This window comes from Rhinolophus sinicus, chromosome 2 (assembly GCF_057876585.1).
Source record: "Rhinolophus sinicus isolate RSI-liver-muscle chromosome 2, RSI-T2T, whole genome shotgun sequence".
NCBI lineage: Eukaryota > Metazoa > Chordata > Mammalia > Chiroptera > Rhinolophidae > Rhinolophus > Rhinolophus sinicus.
The window spans coordinates 151,528,248-151,547,576 of NC_142502.1; the positions used below are offsets into that span (position 1 = coordinate 151,528,248).

A 19,329-nucleotide genomic window follows, 5' to 3' on the forward strand; every position below is an offset into this window, starting at 1 on the left:
GTAAGTAAGCTGTAATGAACTGGGTAGGAAAATACACACAAGAAGGTAACATGCTCTGAAGGGCAAGAGGCACAAAGATATACTTTATTTCAAAAACCTTAGGCAGTTAGTGATTTGGAGAAGTGCTGCCAAATTACACTCAGCAAATTTAGTATTATACCTCAATTTAGTGGGCACAAAAGCTGTCTATTGTTGAATGAACAACAAGTATAATGTAATTGGTTTCATGCAATTAGGAGGTCACCAAGCCCTGCTTGTTACAATTGGCATTGCCATAGCCAGGGGCTTATGTGACCTCAAGTGATGATTGGCCTGAGGGAGTAAGCCAGGAATGTGTATGCTTTGGGCTAAGGAGTCTGACTAATCTGGCTGTAAGGATTGGGGGAAAGAAGCCAAGAAACAGATCACAGTACTCGGGCAGGGCATGGTGGACTCAGTTGAGTGTAGTCAGTCTCCATTCATCACTTTCCAGGGGTTTGATCTGGAGCTGGGGATGTGAGTGGGGGAGAGGGTAAGGTGAAATGATAGAGCTCCAGGAAAACACAATTGAAATGTCAGTGCATAAGCATCTCACGATAAGGTGGGATCATAATTCCTCTGAAGGCCATCCAGTTAGAAGCAGGCCCCCCACTTATGTGGGTTGGACTTGAACTTTCACACAGAGGGCTTTAATTCCTGGTACTGAGCCACCCTGAAACAAAGACTGATGGTGCTGCTTGCTTCAAAATACAGTTTTATCTCCACAAGTTTTGTAGATTGATGATTGGTTATAATATCATCCCAAATACCAGGTTCATCTTTTCCCAAACATTTGAATAATTAAGGAAAAAAGGGGGGGAGGTTAGCTGGCTATGACTGAGATGCCAGAGAACATCCCTGACAATTAATTATTTATCAGTGAAAAATGTCTTTTCCTTAAGATTCTAAAAGCAGTAAGCTTCACTTAGCCAGTGTGTGAAAAGACCTGAAGAATGAGAATTAAGGCCTTTGTTCCCTGGCTCATTCTCCTGTTTTAGCCTACGACCGATTCCTGATTCGTTCATTTGGTCTGTGCCGAGTACAGATGAGTCATGAGTTGATTGTTCACACACATGAGTTGGTTTTCTCCCCCACGTTCATGAACCCTATGTCTAACCTCATCCAATCATCTTGCAAATGAATACCACTAGCCACAGAGGATACTAGGTAGGAGAGGGTCAATTTGCAGGGCAAATCCATCATCTTTGCTGGAAAAGCATCTCCAAGTACATGTAGCATTTTTCCATAAGGGAACAGCGTATTTCAAGGTTCTGATAGAACACAGTGCAATGCCAAGGACTTCCAGGACACTTGATTTGCCACTTCACTTTCTAAAACAAAAATATGCACTATCAAGACTGATATTTGTTGATTTTGGTGATATTTTTGTTGATCATTTAAAGCACACCAAATTATTAACAATCTGTTTTGCCAGAACAGATAAGAATCTAGAACTATAAATCTACTGCTGGCCATGGATGAAGACAGTCCTTTTTTGTTACTTAATATCAGTATTTATTTTTTCCACTAGAACTGCTTAGCTTGGGTGAATTCTGGTTGATAATTTCAGAAGGGTGAAAAGCTAACTAGAACTGGGCATTTGGCCCAGATAAATCTGATTCCAGTACTATGAAAGAAGCAGCAAGGGAAATAGAAAGTCTTTGACAAAAATTGTTGATAATTGGCTAAGGACTGGGGAGGGAAACAGAAGACTTGGAGAGCTATGAATGTTATTTCAACATAGAAGAAAGACGCAAGGGAAGAATCAAGATGCTACAGATTAAGGACCCTCTCTTTAACTCTAAGAAAAATTACATATATATATAATATATAATATATACAATATATAATATACATATACATATACATATACACCTACAATAAAACTGTTACCCAGAACTTTTAGGTTTGGATAAGTCTTTCTGGAATAAGTGTTTCTGGAAACCTAAAATGCATAGGCAAAATGGAAATTTTGGGTTTGAATTTCTGCTCTGTATGACCTTGGTCAGGTTATCTCACCAATCTACATTTCAGTGACATCCACCTGCTTCACGCATAAACTGTGGGTGACATGACCACTTATTCTACAGGGCGATTAACAAGATTAAACCAGAGGCCTGTAGATCTGATTTCCTAATCGAATAATATGTGTTTAAAGATTGCCAAGCATTTACCAATTTTTACACCAATTAATTTTAGAATTTTAACAGCTGTGTATAGGAAGTTATATAAAATATTACATACCTTCTTAATCAGATTTCAATTGGCATAATGCAATGTCTTGATTACTCAGGTTATTGTTATCAGTAGCCTTTAATGGATGAGGCAGCAAGAAGACAGTAATGCCCTCAGCTCTTGTTGAGATAGTTCCTACCTTCCAGGATTATATTGAAAACTAGGATGAATACCTCCAATAACTATAAGATCTTCACCCATTGAATCCCTTCTATTTAAAAAGTTTCACAGAGTAAATAAAAAGAGTACTTTGCTAGATACTAATTTATTGTCTTGTCACTAAAAAGGATTAGGACCAATCACTCGGAGCAGATGGATGTCTCTCTAAATCATTAAGACTACGAAGGGGGAGGGCAGGGTGGAGAAAAAAATAGAAAGAAAAGGAAAGAAAGAGACCAGGAGTAGAGAAACCCCTTTTTACAACAAACATGAAGGCTTGACCTTTTTCCCCCCTACTTTACTCCATTTATGAGGTTAAATCAGCATGGTTGGGGAAAATATAAGAAAATTTTAAATCCACACAGATCAATAAAGAGCAGCAATTGGAATCCAACCACTACATTTGCTTTAACCACAGGAGTTCAAGGGACAGCACCGTCAAATAATATTTACAGAGTATACAGAGTGTCCCACACAGACTAGTAAAGACATGGTTATTTTACTTTAAGCGTTTACAGTCTGGAAACAAAAAGACATATTTTGAAGATTCTGATTTTTTTTTTTTTAATCTGCACTATCTTTAGAAATAGACAGTGTATTTTACAGACGGAGAACAGAGAGAGAGAAAAAAATTGATGCCGTGGCCCAAGATCATATAGGCAGTGACAGAATCAAAATAATTGCAATCCCCTTCCTCCTACTTCAGTGCATTCTCATAACTGGTCGATGGTGTCTTATTCCAATATAGTTCTGAATTATTTCTTAAACCTAAAGCAGCACAACGTTTAAAAAGTCTAAGTGGTAATCTACGGCATTTAAGATACAGAAAATGTTTGCCCATGAAAACACACTGAAGTGACTCCATGTCGTGGTAAGTTATCAAATTATGGAAAGAACATTGCAGAGATTAAAATGTTGCATAAGAGAGAGGAAGCGGCATGAGTCAGGGGTTTGGGAAATATGAGTCAGGCTGAAGGGAAGGAGCCAAAACCATAGAGAATTAAGGGCCTGAGCAGGGACTTACTGGATGTTCACACAGTTGCCTCCATTAACTTTGAGAGAAAACTGAGTATGCAGTTGCAGAGACTGGGGGTCAGCGTGGCAAAGAGGCTGGGAGCACGAGCTGAGTAAAGATCAGACGGGATTGTTTAAAGCAGCGATGGTGCCAAAGTCAGCAAGAGAGGGACCTGCAATAGTATAAACCACTAGGAGGGAGAACACGGGCACATTTTTTAAAAATGAGGGAATCGCCAGATATTGCCATTAGCTATTCTTAATGCATTAGACTGATGAAATGTGAGTTGATTTACATGTTGTGAGTTGATTTACAGAGTAGAAAGCACACTCTATTATTTTGTTCTTTGATAATGTTTACATTAGGCTATGTCTACATAGTTCAGAGCTGCTCCCTGTGGTGTTAATCCAAACTCTAATCCCAGAATTTTGTAAGGCCCAGAATTTTGCTCCTGACTTGAACTCCCATTTTAGGAGCACCTTCCACCAGGCACTGCACCAGACTTCTCTCACATAGCCCCTTCAGCGACGCAGACTCCAGCTGTCAGCCATTCACCACTTCTGTCTTGTCAGTGTTCTCTAAGGTAACTTGCCTTCTGCCTAGAAATAACCTCCTATTTCTGTCAATCCATGTATCTCATCTTCTTCAAAGGGCTGCTCAAAATGCACCTCTCCCGGCAAACCTTCCATAGCCACCCACCTCTGATGTTGACTTATTCTTCTTAGCTGCCACACTTCTCAACACCCATGCTTTACATCCATTTTCATTTGCTGACCTCTTGCTGATTTTGCTGTTTTTCTCACATCTTGCCTGTTAACCTGCCTTGTAAATGTTTAGTTCCTTGAGATAAAACATCGATCCTTTCCTTAAACATCAGTTCTCAGCAATCGTGATTCATTCATCTATTTATTGAACAAATATTTATTGAAAATCCACCATGTTTCATGCATTCTGCTTAGGTGCTAGGAATACAGGAGAGAAAAGTAAGACACAGACCACTTCCTCAAAGAGCGTGGGGACCAGGGTACAGGGAATGTGTTCACCGATGGCCTAAGAACCTAGTGAGCTTACCTGTCAAGGATTAATTTTAGATAGTTTAAAAACAAAACAAAAACTCTTCTCCCCAGAGTACTTCTTTCTTAGATAATCAGGAAAATCATGAGTGACCTGAGCAGTTTCCCTTATAAATACAGCATTGCTTTTTCGCCACTACCGATACTCTCACCACAGAGGGCTTTCATAAACAGGTACCCCTGTGCAGGAACGGATATTTTGCTTTGAGCTTCTGACATAGATGTATATTTTAGTGATTTTCTTATCACATTCAACTTTCTGATATTTAAGACCAACAGAAATGCATGCAAGTAGAAAAGAAGCATAAGAGTTTAACAATGTATAACGATTCTTATATGACTTTGTATATTCTTTTATGACTTTCTCATGACTTATATGTTTTGTGAATAAGCAATGACAGGGAAATCCCCCCCCCCCCCTCTCTCTCTCTCTCTCTCTCTCTCTCTCTCTCTCTCTATATATATATATATATATATATATATATATATATATATATATAGCCTTCAGCATTAGATAACCTGCTAAGAGCAAAGGAAAGGATAACTATTCTAAACTCAAGTCAGAGAAGCCATAAATGCAAATGTAGTCATTTAGTGTACTAGCAGATCCAGTTCAGGGTATACGACAAAGCATCATGCCCAAGACTCCTTTGGAATAACTTCTCAAAGGGGATTTCAGGCAACTGTGTTTTATTGAATTTCAGGAGGTTTCCCCTCCAAAACAATTAAAATAAAAGTGAATCCAAGTAAGTAGAAAACGTATGAAAAATATCACCAGTTAGGCCTGGGTGAGGGGAGTCTGATTGCGGTTTTGTTTGTTTTTTGATAGAGAAAGGAAAAGAATGTACCGGTACTGGAGGCTGTGGTATTTTACTTGGTGTTTTTTGTTGGTGTTGTTGTTGTTTTTATTAAATTATTTTAACTCACCTCATATTTTTATTAAATAATCCTTCTCAGAAGGTAAATGGACCGGTTCTTAGAAAGGAGTAGGTCCAGGCAGCAGGTTTTTTAATGTTTAAAACCTATTTAATGATATACGAATTCCACTGGAAATGTTAACCTATTTATCAAAGAGACTTAGAACTGAATGACCAGAAAATAGAAAGGCAGTTGTAGAACATCGGGAACGCGATGGCGTGGTTTGCAGAGAGGTATCTCAGAAAGAAGCCCCAGTCACTAGTGAGGCCTCCTTTAGAAAATGCAGCAGCCACCCTGAGCCCTTGATCTTCGGCCAGCACTTACCGAGGAAACTTGCCACATCTGAATCTCACGTTGCAGTATCTCTCAGGGCTGTTATCACTGCAAATGTTGGCAAATGTTCTTGACATAAAACAATAGGAATTCTGCTGTCATTTCTGCATTAGCAAGTCATAAAGCTCCAAAGAAACCTCAGTAGAAATGTTTTCATCAAGTATATATGAGAAAATAATAAAAGACACAAAAAAGAATGGATAATTTCAAAGCAAGATTGCTGCACCTTTACATAGTATCTAAAAAGGACAGAATTATAATAACTGATTTAAAAATAAAAATAATAATAATAAATTTCAAAACAAAAATTTAAAAAATAACAAAAATAAATCCACCAAACTTTGAAAACCAGGTTCAAAGAATTGTGTAAGCAGATACTTTAATAGGTTATTATCCAATAAACAGCCATACATCCCTCGGGTATTTTTCATCGCTACTTCCTCTTTCTTTTGGAAAGAATCTCCCTTATTACTTCCACACTCAGCTACTCAAAGCCCGTATCTGAGGACAACCCTCTTATAACCTGAACTTCCTATATTATTTTACTGGGTAGTGTAAGTGCAGTAATTCTCCTTGGAAACGTAAGAAAGATGAATGGCAACATTCTGAGCTTGGGCAGGAATTGAGGAATAAACTTTAATTAACCGATGGTTCATTCTTTTATTAGTGATTCTTGGCCCTTTCTTCCAAAGCACCACCCTGGGCCTACCACAGAGATGTTCTGGACTGCTTTAGCTTGTCACAGTTTTTATGCTAAATTTGTCATCAAGGAATTTCAAGGCTATATTTTTTAATGACACTTAAGAGTCTTAAGTTGTTGAGGAACACCAAATTCACTTAATCCTTTCATTTGTGCTATTTAACTTCATAATATGAGAGCTCTGAATGAATGCAAAGTGATGTAGATAAGGCAAAATTAAATTTCACCTATAAATTACTGTGTAATATAAATGTACACACACAGATTCACATCACATTTTGACCCCAAAGAAATTTATTATAACAGGTTCATTATATTTTGACAGAGCATTTCTTACTTTTCTAGAACTGCAATCAACTGGTACCTATTCCTCAAGGCATCTTTAGTATATTATTCCCCAAATTGAAATGCTTTGGGAAAATATGTATTTTACACTACACCAGCCTATCTCTCCTAGAGAAATATTACCAATTTCAATCCTTTGCATTTTGAAATTTGCAATAAAAGGTTTATACAGTTATGTTACCCTAAAGTTCGAACACACACACACACACACACACACACACACACACACCAACAACAACAACAATAACAACAACAACAGGTAATGTATAATATTAAAATTTGGTTTATACCCTGTTATTGAGCAGATTTGAGAGATTTGTCAACAAATTATCTCAAATGCAATGTAGTGGGTAGAAAAAACAAGTATCATACAATTTATTTACATTTTAAAACACACAAAACAATACTGTATATTCTAATGGGTGTATCTTTGTATAGCAAAAGTATACAAACATCTCAAAGAAGGATTCACACCTACAAAGACAGTGGTAGGTGGATGGGTAAAGGGATGAGGACGAATCTTTAGATATAGCTTTATATAGCTATATCTAAAATATTTCATTTCTTAACAAAATAAGAGCTGAGGGAAGCAGGGCAAAATGTTAACATTTGTTAAATCGGGGTGGTACACACTGGCATCTATGAAATTATTTTTGGAACACTCAATTGATCTTTTTAAATATTTCTAATACAGCAATATTGCAAAGTAATATTTTAAAAGTAAAGTAAAAAGTCAGTATCTTTAAGAAAAGTATTAGGACAATATGAAGGCTATATCAACATCTTCACAACCAACTCAAACCCTTTCTACATTGCGTGTCTTTAACAGACATAGATGAGTGTGCTGCAGGGACGCACAACTGTAGATCCGACCAAGTATGCATCAATTTGCGAGGGTCCTTCGCCTGTCAGTGCCCTCCAGGGTATCAGAAGCGAGGAGAGCAGTGTGTAGGTAAGTACAACCATACAATAAGCAAAGTCCTGTCTTGAGTACTTAATTGTTTAAACATCAGGTCTTCAAAACAAAGCTCTCATATATATTTGGAGAATGACAGCTAACAACTGCTTATCCTTTCATTGATTGCCAATTCACTTTCCACATTCACAAAAAACAACTAGCTTTAAAGATGGAGCATATTCTGGATATCAGAATGTTGGTTACCTGTTAGACTCAGCAAAAGCAGAAATTTGGGGTATGAATGGGACCACAAAAGCAACTGAGAAAATAATTTTAAATTACCTATTTGGGGACCATAGCATGTAAACACTGATGATACAGGCTTCATTCACCGGGTTTAGCATAGCATAGTTTATAGGGCAAATCATGAGGTTCAAATCCCAGCTCCACTCCTAATTCACAGTGAGGCCTTGGGTGAGTTACTGAAATTCTCTGTCTCACTTTTTTCCTGTGTACTATGTAGATAGTACTAGCCCTACCTCAGGAGCTCGTGTGTGGGAATATTAAGAACAGTGCCTGTTCCCGGGCTGAATACTTGTGTGCTATCATTATCTCATGAGTTAACATACTGAACATTCTTGATGGTGCAAGAGGGTGCAGTGCTAGGAATGCAAAGCCAAGTTCATCCTGTGCCTCTATTTGAGAGCTCTACTTGAGCTCCCTGAAGGCTAGGGACAGGTCTGATTTGTGTCACTGCTGCCTCCTTAGTCCCTGACGAGTGCCCACCACATTTAATAAATGACTGCAAGAACACCGTATGGGGAGGTCGACTAGTAAATAAGAGGTTAACTAAAGCATCCTGGGCTCAATTGGGAGGTCCAGCAAGAGGCATGAAACCCTTTCACTGAATTCCTCTGTCCATTGATTTACATACCACCACCTCTTACCAGAAACCAGTCAAGAGCCCTTATTACCTCTTAGGAACAGAGGATCAGGATGTGGGGACAGGCAGCCAGCATCCATTTCTGCCTGAGAATGTGAGCTGGTGATGTCAGGATGTCAAATCAACACTGAGCTCTGCAGAGTTCTTCCTGCCACAGGGCTGTGCCCAAAGGCTGGTGTTCACACTGAACCTCCGAGGAAGGCCCGGGTTTGCAGTGATGAAACAGATTTGGGAGAAGATTGTGTGGGAAAACACAGACACCGAAGTTTTGCCCATTGTATTAGTCAGGAAAATAAACAATTGAGAGCATAAAAAGTACAGAAAAAGAATTAACCCCAACTACTGTGGGAAGAATCAAAGAGAATGGAAGTTATGGTTGTAGCCCTTTGTGATAGAGTAGGAGATGTTCTTAAATTCAGATCTAATCATATGGTATTTTCTTTACCCATTGAACCAACTCTACGTTCCTCAACAGAGCTTATAAGGTCTACCTTAATCTATCCTTGCCCAGCTCTGAACACCCCTCTCCCACAAAAATAAGTATACTCCAGCTCTATCCCACTAGTTTATAGTTCCCCACATACATCACACAGTGTCACACTTCAGTGCCTCTACATAAGCTCTTTCAGCACCAAGAACACTCTCTGCTGGCAAACTCCTATTCAACTCTCAAATCCCCGCTCAGAGTCAGTTCCTCTGGGAAGCTTTCCAGGATCTACACCAATAGAATTAGTCATCCCTCTCTATGCCAGTACTTCTCACATTTTGATGGATCCTTTTTGTAAATCTCCTATCAGATACAGAATAATTTTTCTGGAAAGTACAATAAAAATGTTGTGGTAAACCCCAGTTGCTATTTCTAAATAAGTACTCTCATTTTCTGTACTTCTTTGTGGCTGACTGGTCCAAATAGTCCATGGACCAGCAGCAGTTAGCAGGCCACATTTTGAGGAGCACAGTGCTCCCGTATCCCTTTCCACCTTTCCACTGTTGATCTTATCATTCCATGCAGTGATCTGTTTTCGTGCCCATCTTCCACACTAGATAAGGGTGGAACATATGTATATTTATCATTATTGTAAACCTGCAGTGCCAAACATAATGCTAGCAAATAACAATGGTTTGATGAGTGTTTGCTGGTTGTGAAGACCTGCATCATTTATTCATCAAATATTTATTGAGGGTTGACTGTGTGCCAGACACTCTTCTAGGTGCTGGACCATCATGGTGAACAAACACTTGACAGAATCACAGCCTTCATGGAGCTATTAGAAAGTACTATTTATACAAATTAGGTATCAAGAGCGGCACCTGGGTACTAGGAAGAAGTATGCTAAAATTGCTCTTAGCTAGCATGACATTTCCATTCATTCAACTAATGTTTATTGCGCACCTACTTACGCCAGGCCCTGTTTTATTTGTCATGCATTATAGTGAGGGAGACACATAACACATAACACAGTGTTAAGGAGTGTCAATGGCTACAAAGAAATACAAAGCAGGATAAGGGGATAGCTGAATATTTTATATGGATGGTCAGAGATGGCCTTCTTGAGGCTACATTTGAGAAACCCCCTAAATAAATGAGGGGGGAAGCTCTGTGATTATCATTATCATTTGTTTCAATATTGAAGTTAAGTCAAATAGATTTTGCAACTTATTAATAATAGCTCCCATTTAGTTTTTACCTGTTTGTGTGGATGTAGGAAGAACTTTACCTATATTACCTCATATAATCCTTGCAACAATTCTACCACATGGTTGTACTATTATTTACAGAGGAAGAAATGGAGGCCCCAAGAGGCTAACACCAAGTTAGTGATTGCCAGAAGATGCAAACTCAGATTACCCTGAGGCCATTTGGTCACACTGCTTCCCATGCTTTTAGCTATTAAAATATCAGAAGAGCTCGGCATAGTTTTGTTTTTGTTTTTTACTATAAGATAGTGTCACTATATAATCTTTACATTGTACATGCATGATTGTTATTTTGAATTACACATGCCATTTTGGAATTGTCACAAAGTATAGAGTCATGAATTAATGAAATTTTATTATGCTTCTAAGATGTTAATCCGACTCTGCAAGTTCTCAATTGAGCATTTTATAGTTGGAAATATTTATATGAGAAGGACACGGGTTGGAACACTTCATCAATGCATCAGAGGGCACTTTGGTTTAGCATCCTTTTCTTTCCACAGTGTTCTTTCATTTGATTCTCAGAGAAACTTCATAAGATACTCACAACGAGCATGTCCGCATTTTACAAAAGAAAAAACAAAGATACTGAACTATTAAGTGACTTCACCAAACTCACCAACTAAACAGCAGCCCACACTTCTTTCTCCTAGTTTTATGCTACATCACTCAATTCTTCGACAGTTCTTTTATACTTCTGTCATCATAAATAAGCTTTTAGATTCCTCAAACTGACATTCTCAGATATATGTGAAACAGTCTTAATTTCTTTTCTCTCTTCTAAGTCTCAACCCACCCAGCCAAGTTTATGAAGTCTTTGTTCTTCATGTATCACTTAACTGTAGAATGTAGAGCAAAGCATATTTAGAACACATATACCCTCATTTAAAAAAAAATAATAATAATTACTTTTAAAATGAGGTCTTCTCTAGGTAGGTTTTCTAGATAATGTTTTGCTGAGAACTTGAGAGCAAACAGCTGTGGATAATGAATAATGTATCTGTGTGTGTGTGTGTGTGTTTGTTTGCCTGATAACTTAGATATAGATGAATGCACCATGCCTCCATATTGCCACCAAAGATGCGTGAACACACCAGGATCATTTTATTGCCAGTGCAGTCCTGGGTTTCAGTTGGCGGCAAACAACTATACCTGCGTAGGTAAGTAAGCGTTTCGGGAACTGCCACCTGACTACCTGATTTCTGTCTTCCAAAAAAACAAACCCCATGTCACACTGCAGTATTGCCCGTTTTCTGTGTTCTTGAGTGAACTGGTTTCCATCAACTTCCTAAAGCTGAAAAGACAATAACCAATCTGTTTCTGAAAACACATCAAGATGTGAATGGAAAACTTTGTTTAGTTCTCCTCCGTGGGTGTATCAAAATTTTTTTTAAAAAAAATACAGATCCATTGATATACACACACCAATTAGTCAACAGTGTGTGATAGAAATGCTGAAGGTGCCAAAGGAGTTACTGCAAGTTCAAGTACATAAACTTTCCACTGAAAGCGCATCTGATTTTTACATGCTTCTTCTCCCTTTCAGAATGCAATGTCACGGCACACAATTTTAAGATTGGCATGACATGGAAAGAATCTAGTGCAGGAAAAATGCCTTTTCACAATATTTTCAGTGCCTTAGAGCATTGCAAAACTCCGTATGTGTCTCAAAGGCTTATGTTATAATTGTAATGGAATTTAACAGAACCCATTTAAAAAGTAATAAATAGCACAGATAAATCTTCACTACAGCATGCTGAGAGACCATATCAGTATGAGTGTCTTATATCAATTATTTATAGACTTGGCATTTTGCTTCTGCACAACAACAAAAGAAAATAGATACTGGAATGTATATTTATTAGGATCATTAAATTCTTTTGGAAAGTTTCATCAAACCCCAAAATATCTGTCATTCCCAGAAAAAAAAATTCTGGTATTTCTAAAAGAAGCATATGACAGATGTTTGAAGCTGTTCCAACAAATATGAAACCTGAATGAATGTTCTCCAATGAGCTTCTGCAGGGCAAAGAATCCAGCTAGGGAGTTACTCACTTACCATCAGATGACACAGGTACAAAAGAGCAAGGACTTGTTTAAATCCATAGATATATAAATGTATATAACCTTTCCTTTCAGACATAAATGAATGTGATGCCAGCAATCAATGTGCTCAGCAATGCTACAACATTCTTGGTTCATTCATCTGTCAGTGCAATCAAGGATATGAGCTAAGTAGTGATAGGCTCAGCTGTGAAGGTAAAATATTTTCCAAATAATTTTTAATAAGACTCCAATCCCTTTGATTGCTGTTCCTTTATCTGATTATGTGCCTGTTTATGAGAACAAATTTTTATCCATAGAAATCCTATTCTAAAATCCAGTTAATTCAATTGTAACATTGACTTTCTCGTATGTTATCAAGAGAAATGAGGGGGAAAATAACTGAAATATGAAGTGCAGGGTGGGTCTAATAATTAGAAAGCATGCACTAGTGTCTTGCTTCTCAACGTGTGACCCAATGGCCAGCAGCGTTGGCACCTCCTGGGAGCTTGTGAGAAATGCAGACTCTCAGGCCTCAGCCCAGATCTACTGAGTCAGAGGCTACACGTAACTCCAGGTGACTGGTGTGCACATTTAAGTTTGAAAAATGCTGGTCGCATATCAGAAACATTAGAATAGAAACCCAGAGAGCTGGCTTCTAGTCTTATTCCTGACTGTTTGATGTGAGCACATTTCTTACGTTGCCTGGTTTTCATTTTCCACATGAGTAGAAAGGGGGCTGTTGAACTGAAGGGATGACCTTCAGAGTCCATTGCACATGCACATTCCACTGTGTAATTTAAAAGGCATAAGACATCTTGAGGGGATGCCATTGATACTTGATGTCTCTGAGTTCCTCATGGACCCTCCTAGTTTTACTTGGGGTCACAAAGGTCATACTTCACCCAGAGAGACATCACATCATGCTACTATGCTCAAAACCAAAAGAAGCCGGCTCTGGACACCTGTCTCCACCCTTCTAAGGAAACTAGAATGACATCACCATTGAGAAATGAAAAGCATTCTTCCCCTGAAGGTCAGATCCTGACAGGATGTCCCCTCTAGAAGCTAGCCAGTGATGGGACTTGAAGTTCAAAGTTCAAATAAACTTGGTATCAAAGTGACCCAGTTTCTAGAAAACACATATGAATCTACATCATGGGTGGGTCTGCAGATCCCAAAATGAAAAGCCTCTACCATAAGCTAATTCATTCACTCTCTTCAGTTTGTACAGTTAGGTCGAGGATTTGCTAAACTGTCAGTAATGATTAAGTAAAACTGATGGCTTTGTGCTGGGAAGTTCTAGGGGAAATAACCTGTAAACTGTTAGAATTTGCCCTTGAGCGTCTTATAAAGTATTGTATTTCAGTTACAGCGTTTGCAGTGTTTTTACTCTATTATATCATCTAAAAAAATATTACCAATGTAGTTTTTCAATTCTGTGTCCTTGCTGTTCTCTGATTCAACAGACATTGATGAATGCAGAACCTCAAGTTACCTGTGTCAATATCAATGTGTGAATGAACCTGGGAAATTCTCATGTATGTGCCCCCAGGGATACCAAGTAGTGAGAGGTAGAACATGTCAGGGTAAGTTTATTGTTTTCCTATCTGCTATGTTTAGTTTTAACCAGGAAGAGCAGGGAGGAAGTTATAGGATGTTCTGCCATAGACTTTCATTTTTTTCCACCTTGAATGTACAATTTGAGCTCCCTTATCCCCCTGCTTATCATCAGATATGCACATCTCATAAAAAGGATATTCACTGTTAACACCCCTTTTCCTTGAAATTTAAAGTAATGGTTTTTCTTTCTTAAAATAGAAATAATTTTAGTAAAATATTGATGTCCCTTCTATATAGCTGATATAATCTCCATGCTATGTGTCTTCTAATCATCTACCAGAAAAGATCGAATTATTAAAATAGCTCACCATGAGTTTGAGTCTAGAGCATAAGCTTAATATGTGGGTTAGGCATACCTCTAAAACACCAAGATTATAAATTGGGTAGTAGTTTAGATGTTGAGAATATCGGCCTCATATGTATTAAAATGTGCTTGAATTCTTTGGCAAACAACTATTGATTCAAAAATAGCTAAGGTCCTTGGATCCAGTTTTAAAATAAATATTCAGGTGATCTTCACACATACACATAGGTGGAAGAAGTAACTCTCTACATGGTATGATTTCAGAGTCTCTTTGGAAGATCTGAAAATATGCACCTTTTTCTCCCTACCATCAATGCTACATGTAGCTTGAAATTTCTTTAACAGGGAAAACACTGCTCAGATAAAACCAAAAATGTCGATAATCCTAGAAAACCTAGTACATCACTTGGATTTACATAAAGCAATGAGAGAATGAAAAAATGACTGAACCTGAAGACAGACAATCTGTTTGAGTCCTAGCTGCACTACATTCTATGTGTACAATCTTGAACAAATTATCAAACTTCTCAGCTTTCTAATTTGGAAAAGGCAGTTGAGGGAGGGAAATGGAATAATATATGTAAAAAATTATGTGTGAAGTATACAGCCTGTCTAATTCAAGATGTTTTATGAAATTTACCTAGCAATGTAAATGACTAGTAGCAAATCTACCCTAGAGAATCCTTTCTAATCAGAACTGAGAGAGGGCCCACAGGGCAGTAAAATGCTGTTAAGAAAGGAAAAGATCAAGGAAAGGAGACACTGGGGATTCTCAGTCTATATCATGGTTTAACAAAGAAATATTAACTCAGAGGAAGATCCATGACCTGGGATTTATTAGTATACATATGATTTTTCAACTAGACTCCAACCACCAAGTATGAGCACAATCAGAATGTCAGTCATTGCACAATGAACATCTTTATACCCCTTTCCAGGTTACTAGAGACTCCGTAACACATTAATTGTGGAAAAACATTGCATTGCAATGGTTGTACTTACTGAACGCTAATTGTGGAAAAATATTGCATTGTAATGGTTGTACTTTCTGAACCTTAATTGAGACTTTTAACATCAACCTTACATGCAGAAAAATGTTAGCCAGTGGCATATCTTAACCAATTTCCCTGGCATCCTTCAAACAAATGTCTATGTGTTTCTCGTCTTATATGGATTTGATATTCAGCAAAAGACAGAAGCAAATTAATGTACAATGGAATCTGACCTGCCTCGTCCGTATATCTGCAAACATTTATATCTGTTATAATTAAAGGTGAAAATGCACTGGAACTTCAAATAGAGGACTCATGAATGTTATATCTTGAAGATATACAGTTTCAGCATGTTTGGTTAAGCCAAAACTTTTTTTGTATGTGTGTGTGAAAGAGATTTTCTGTTAAGGTACAAATCAATTGGTTTCCTCCACTGAAAACATCCCTTCCGAACCTCATCCACACATTAAAGTAAAACTGAAGGAGTTTGGATTCTTACATTCCTCCGGAAGCCTTATTTTGGGGATGAAATAACTTTGCTCATTTCCATAGTCTTGCAAAAATAAAAACTGGGGATTAGGGAGGGGGTGAGAGGGAAAGGGAGAGAGACAGAGAAATAGTGACAGATTATACACATACACAAATACACACTCATCAAATATGTTAATACTGTTGATAATTTCTGGAAACCTTCCAGAACAATTAAGGTGTTGATTGTGCTAGGCTCTAAATTAAATTACTGAAAGTAATACATGAAATTATTACATAAAATGTCCTTCTGCTACTGCTGGGACTCTGTATAATAAACCAATCAGTTTGCCCTGCAGCTAAACAGCCTCTTTATTTTTTAAAAAAAATAAAGTGAAAAATATTGATTGTGATTTCTTCTGAGTAAGTTAAGTTCTTTCTTTAGCCATAGTCAGTCCAAAAGAAGACATTTCTTGTAATTTACTCTTGGAAACCTCATAACTTTTCCAGTCTTTTTTTGGGTTCCAGATAGCTTTAGTCAGTTTGGAAACTAAAAGAAAGTTGTTTTTTAAATCCAAAAGGCAAGGCATGGAATTATTCTCATTTAGAGGATGTAGTATCTCGCAATGGAAAGTTGCCTGTCACTAACTGTATGAACTTGGGTCAGTTACCTAACCCTTATTTGTCTTTCCTCCAATGTCAAATAGAGATAATATCTTTCTCACCCTTCTCCACTTCCTTTGTGTGAGGAACAACTTAGTTCAATTTAATATTTTTTTAAAAATCAGGAGTCCCCAGTGCTAGGTGATGAAAGAATATAAAGATGTGAATGATAGTCCTTGCTCTCAAGGAGTTTACAAGCTAATAGAAAGGTGAAGACAAACTTGCACATTTCAATAATGCAAAGCAGAAAGCAATAAAGGTCCAAAAAGGAGGACATGAGGTGTGAGAATTTCAGAGAAGAAAAAGAGATCATATCCCAGTTACTAGTCCGTGCAGCAAGGATTCAGTAAATTACTTATGGAATGAGTGAACTAACAAGTGAAAATATCTAATTGTGGGGAAAGAATGATTCAGAAAAGGCTTACGTTGGATAAAACCTAAATCACTATTCAAATGTAAAGGGAAATAAACATAGATAGTGATGTGGATATTAATACAATTGTTGTTGATGTAATGGCTCCCCACTGAAGCTATTCTCTCACATGTTATCTGGGAGCTCCTAATTCCTAAATCTAAAATCAGTCTTTGCCCAAACTGGCTTACCCACAACCCTCCTTCCCAGGACTCTCTTCCCTCTGATATCCTTGCACTGCTTTTTCCTGGGTTGCTTCTCACAGCTGACAGCCCTTCCTTAAGTCCTTTTCTTCCATACTGTCTTTAAATAGCTGTGCTCTACTAAGTGGAACACTTCATAGCTTCACTCTTGTGCTCTGCTTCCTCTGCACGGTCTAATCCACTCCCAGAGCATCCACTATCCTTCTGCTATTCTTTACTGAAACCAGATCTCTAGACTTTACCTTTCTCTGAAGCTGCTGAGCCAGGCACTACACTGCCCTCTTCCTAGTTTTTGCTTGCTGCTTTCTCCGCCTGGAAGGCCCTCCCCACCCCAACCATGAGATTCCCATCTAACCACCACCTTTCAAGGCCAAGTTGAGATGCCTCCTCCTTCCTTCAGCCTTCCCTAATCCCCCAGGCAGCAGAATTAATCAATTCTTTTTTAATCTTCCTGTGCACCCATCAATCTCTCAGGTAATTCCATTTTATTTTATAATTAACTGCTGCCATATCTATATTCCTAACTAAATTGTACTCTCCCTGAGGGCAAGAAGTGGTGCCTTTCACGTTTATATAAGCAGGGTCAGTGGCTAGCATTTGGCTTTGAATTCAACACATGAACAATAGGTGCTTGATAAAATATCACAAAATGACACATATTTATCTGTCTTGACTATCTGGCTTAGTTACATCTATCCTGAATTAAATGCAATGAACTCAGGTCCTACCCAGTCCTGTGTCTAAAAGCAAATTAAACACAGCCCAGATTTCCAAACACCTCCTTCCTTGCAAACCTGAATCTGCCACTTATATAATTTGCTTAGATCAGTAAACTCTTTGACCCTATGTCTCTGCAGATATAAATGAGTGTGAGACAACAAATGAATGTCGGGAAGATGAAATGTGTTGGAATTATCACGGCGGCTTCCGTTGTTACCCACGCAATCCTTGTCAAGATCCCTACGTTCTAACACCAGAGAAGTAAGAACTTATGAAAGCAAGAATCTTCTGGGCTTACCAAGCCAAACTGTTGAATGTATTTTTTTTTTGCCTTTGCAGCCGATGTGTTTGCCCAGTCGCAAATGCGGTGTGCCGAGAACTCCCGCAATCCATAGTCTACAAATACATGAGCATCCGATCTGATAGGTCTGTGCCATCAGACATCTTCCAGATACAGGCCACAACCATTTATGCCAACACTATTAATACTTTTCAGATTAAATCTGGAAATGAAAATGGAGAATTCTACCTAAGAGTAAGTATCCAGACTGCAGCCTTAGCTGTTGAGAAAGGTTCAAATCTGTTGTTGTTGTTTGGTAGCATTCACATGGAAGGAAAGCTAATATTTAAAAAGTTTTATAGGTAGGCATTGAGTACGGTCTTCCTGTGTGCATTACCTCATTTAATCCTCGTGGTAACACTCTTAGATAGATATTAATATTGATCTCCATTTTTTACAGAAAAGTAAGACTCAGAGAGATTAAGTAGCTTCTCTAAAGTCATGCAAATAAAAAGTCGCAGACTCTAATGAAGTTGTGTGTGACCATTAAAACACAAGCTTACACACACACACACACACACACACACACACACACACACACACATCAAATAGATACCACAAATTAGTGATAGTTAATTAATTGCACATAGAAAAACTTATTCCTGGAGAGCTTTTCATAAAACCATGAGTTCCTTTTTGTTACATTCACAAGATTATTTACATTTGCACCAAAACTAAAATCTGGAAGTCTCTAAGTGATCTCAACCCTCTGCACCGGATGTGTCAATAGCCATATGTACCACCCCTACCCACCTCCAGGCAGACAATGTGAGGTCACCTTTGTGTTTTCCCTTTCTTTCATTGCCTATATGAAATCTTCCTCTGAATTCTGTCATTTCTTCTGCACAGTGTCTCCTGGGTAATCTTTGCTTCCCCATTCCCCTGCCTCTCTTCCTTGAAACTGGCCACCCCAATCCCTCCAAGAGAGTCCAAGCACATCTCCCTGACTCCAGTGCCTTGGCCTTCCAGTGCCCCCCTGCAAAATCTCAGCAAGTTCATTTTAGGTTAAAATTCTGACATATTTTAAATACGGCTCACCACTTCATGTGAAAATGATGGCACCCCACCAAGGAGTTTGCAGGGTTACGGTAACTATTTCACGCTAAGGATGTTATTCATCTAGTTACAATTTTCTCAAAACTCCTTTGGGCAATCTTCATTTTTAATCAAATTTTAAAGTTAATATTTCATTTTCAGAATATGAAAAGTAAATTGGGAAATTCATC

The 19,329-nt window shown here is 38.1% G+C and overlaps 1 protein-coding gene across 2 annotated transcripts in view; it reads left to right on the forward strand.

Moving 5' to 3' along the window:
- The window catches only part of EFEMP1 (EGF-like fibulin extracellular matrix protein 1), a 56,848-nt gene that overhangs the window by 32,682 nt on the left and 4,837 nt on the right, over positions 1-19,329 (forward strand). Inside the window, exons 5-10 of one of the 2 annotated variants that reach the window (XM_019719812.3) lie at positions 7,626-7,748; positions 11,376-11,495; positions 12,475-12,594; positions 13,848-13,967; positions 17,901-18,024; positions 18,103-18,298. In XM_019719812.3, the coding sequence (XP_019575371.2) occupies positions 7,626-7,748; positions 11,376-11,495; positions 12,475-12,594; positions 13,848-13,967; positions 17,901-18,024; positions 18,103-18,298 (803 nt within the window). The remainder of the gene's footprint in view (positions 1-7,625; positions 7,749-11,375; positions 11,496-12,474; positions 12,595-13,847; positions 13,968-17,900; positions 18,025-18,102; positions 18,299-19,329) is intronic. The other variant, XM_019719827.3, reaches the window with a different exon arrangement.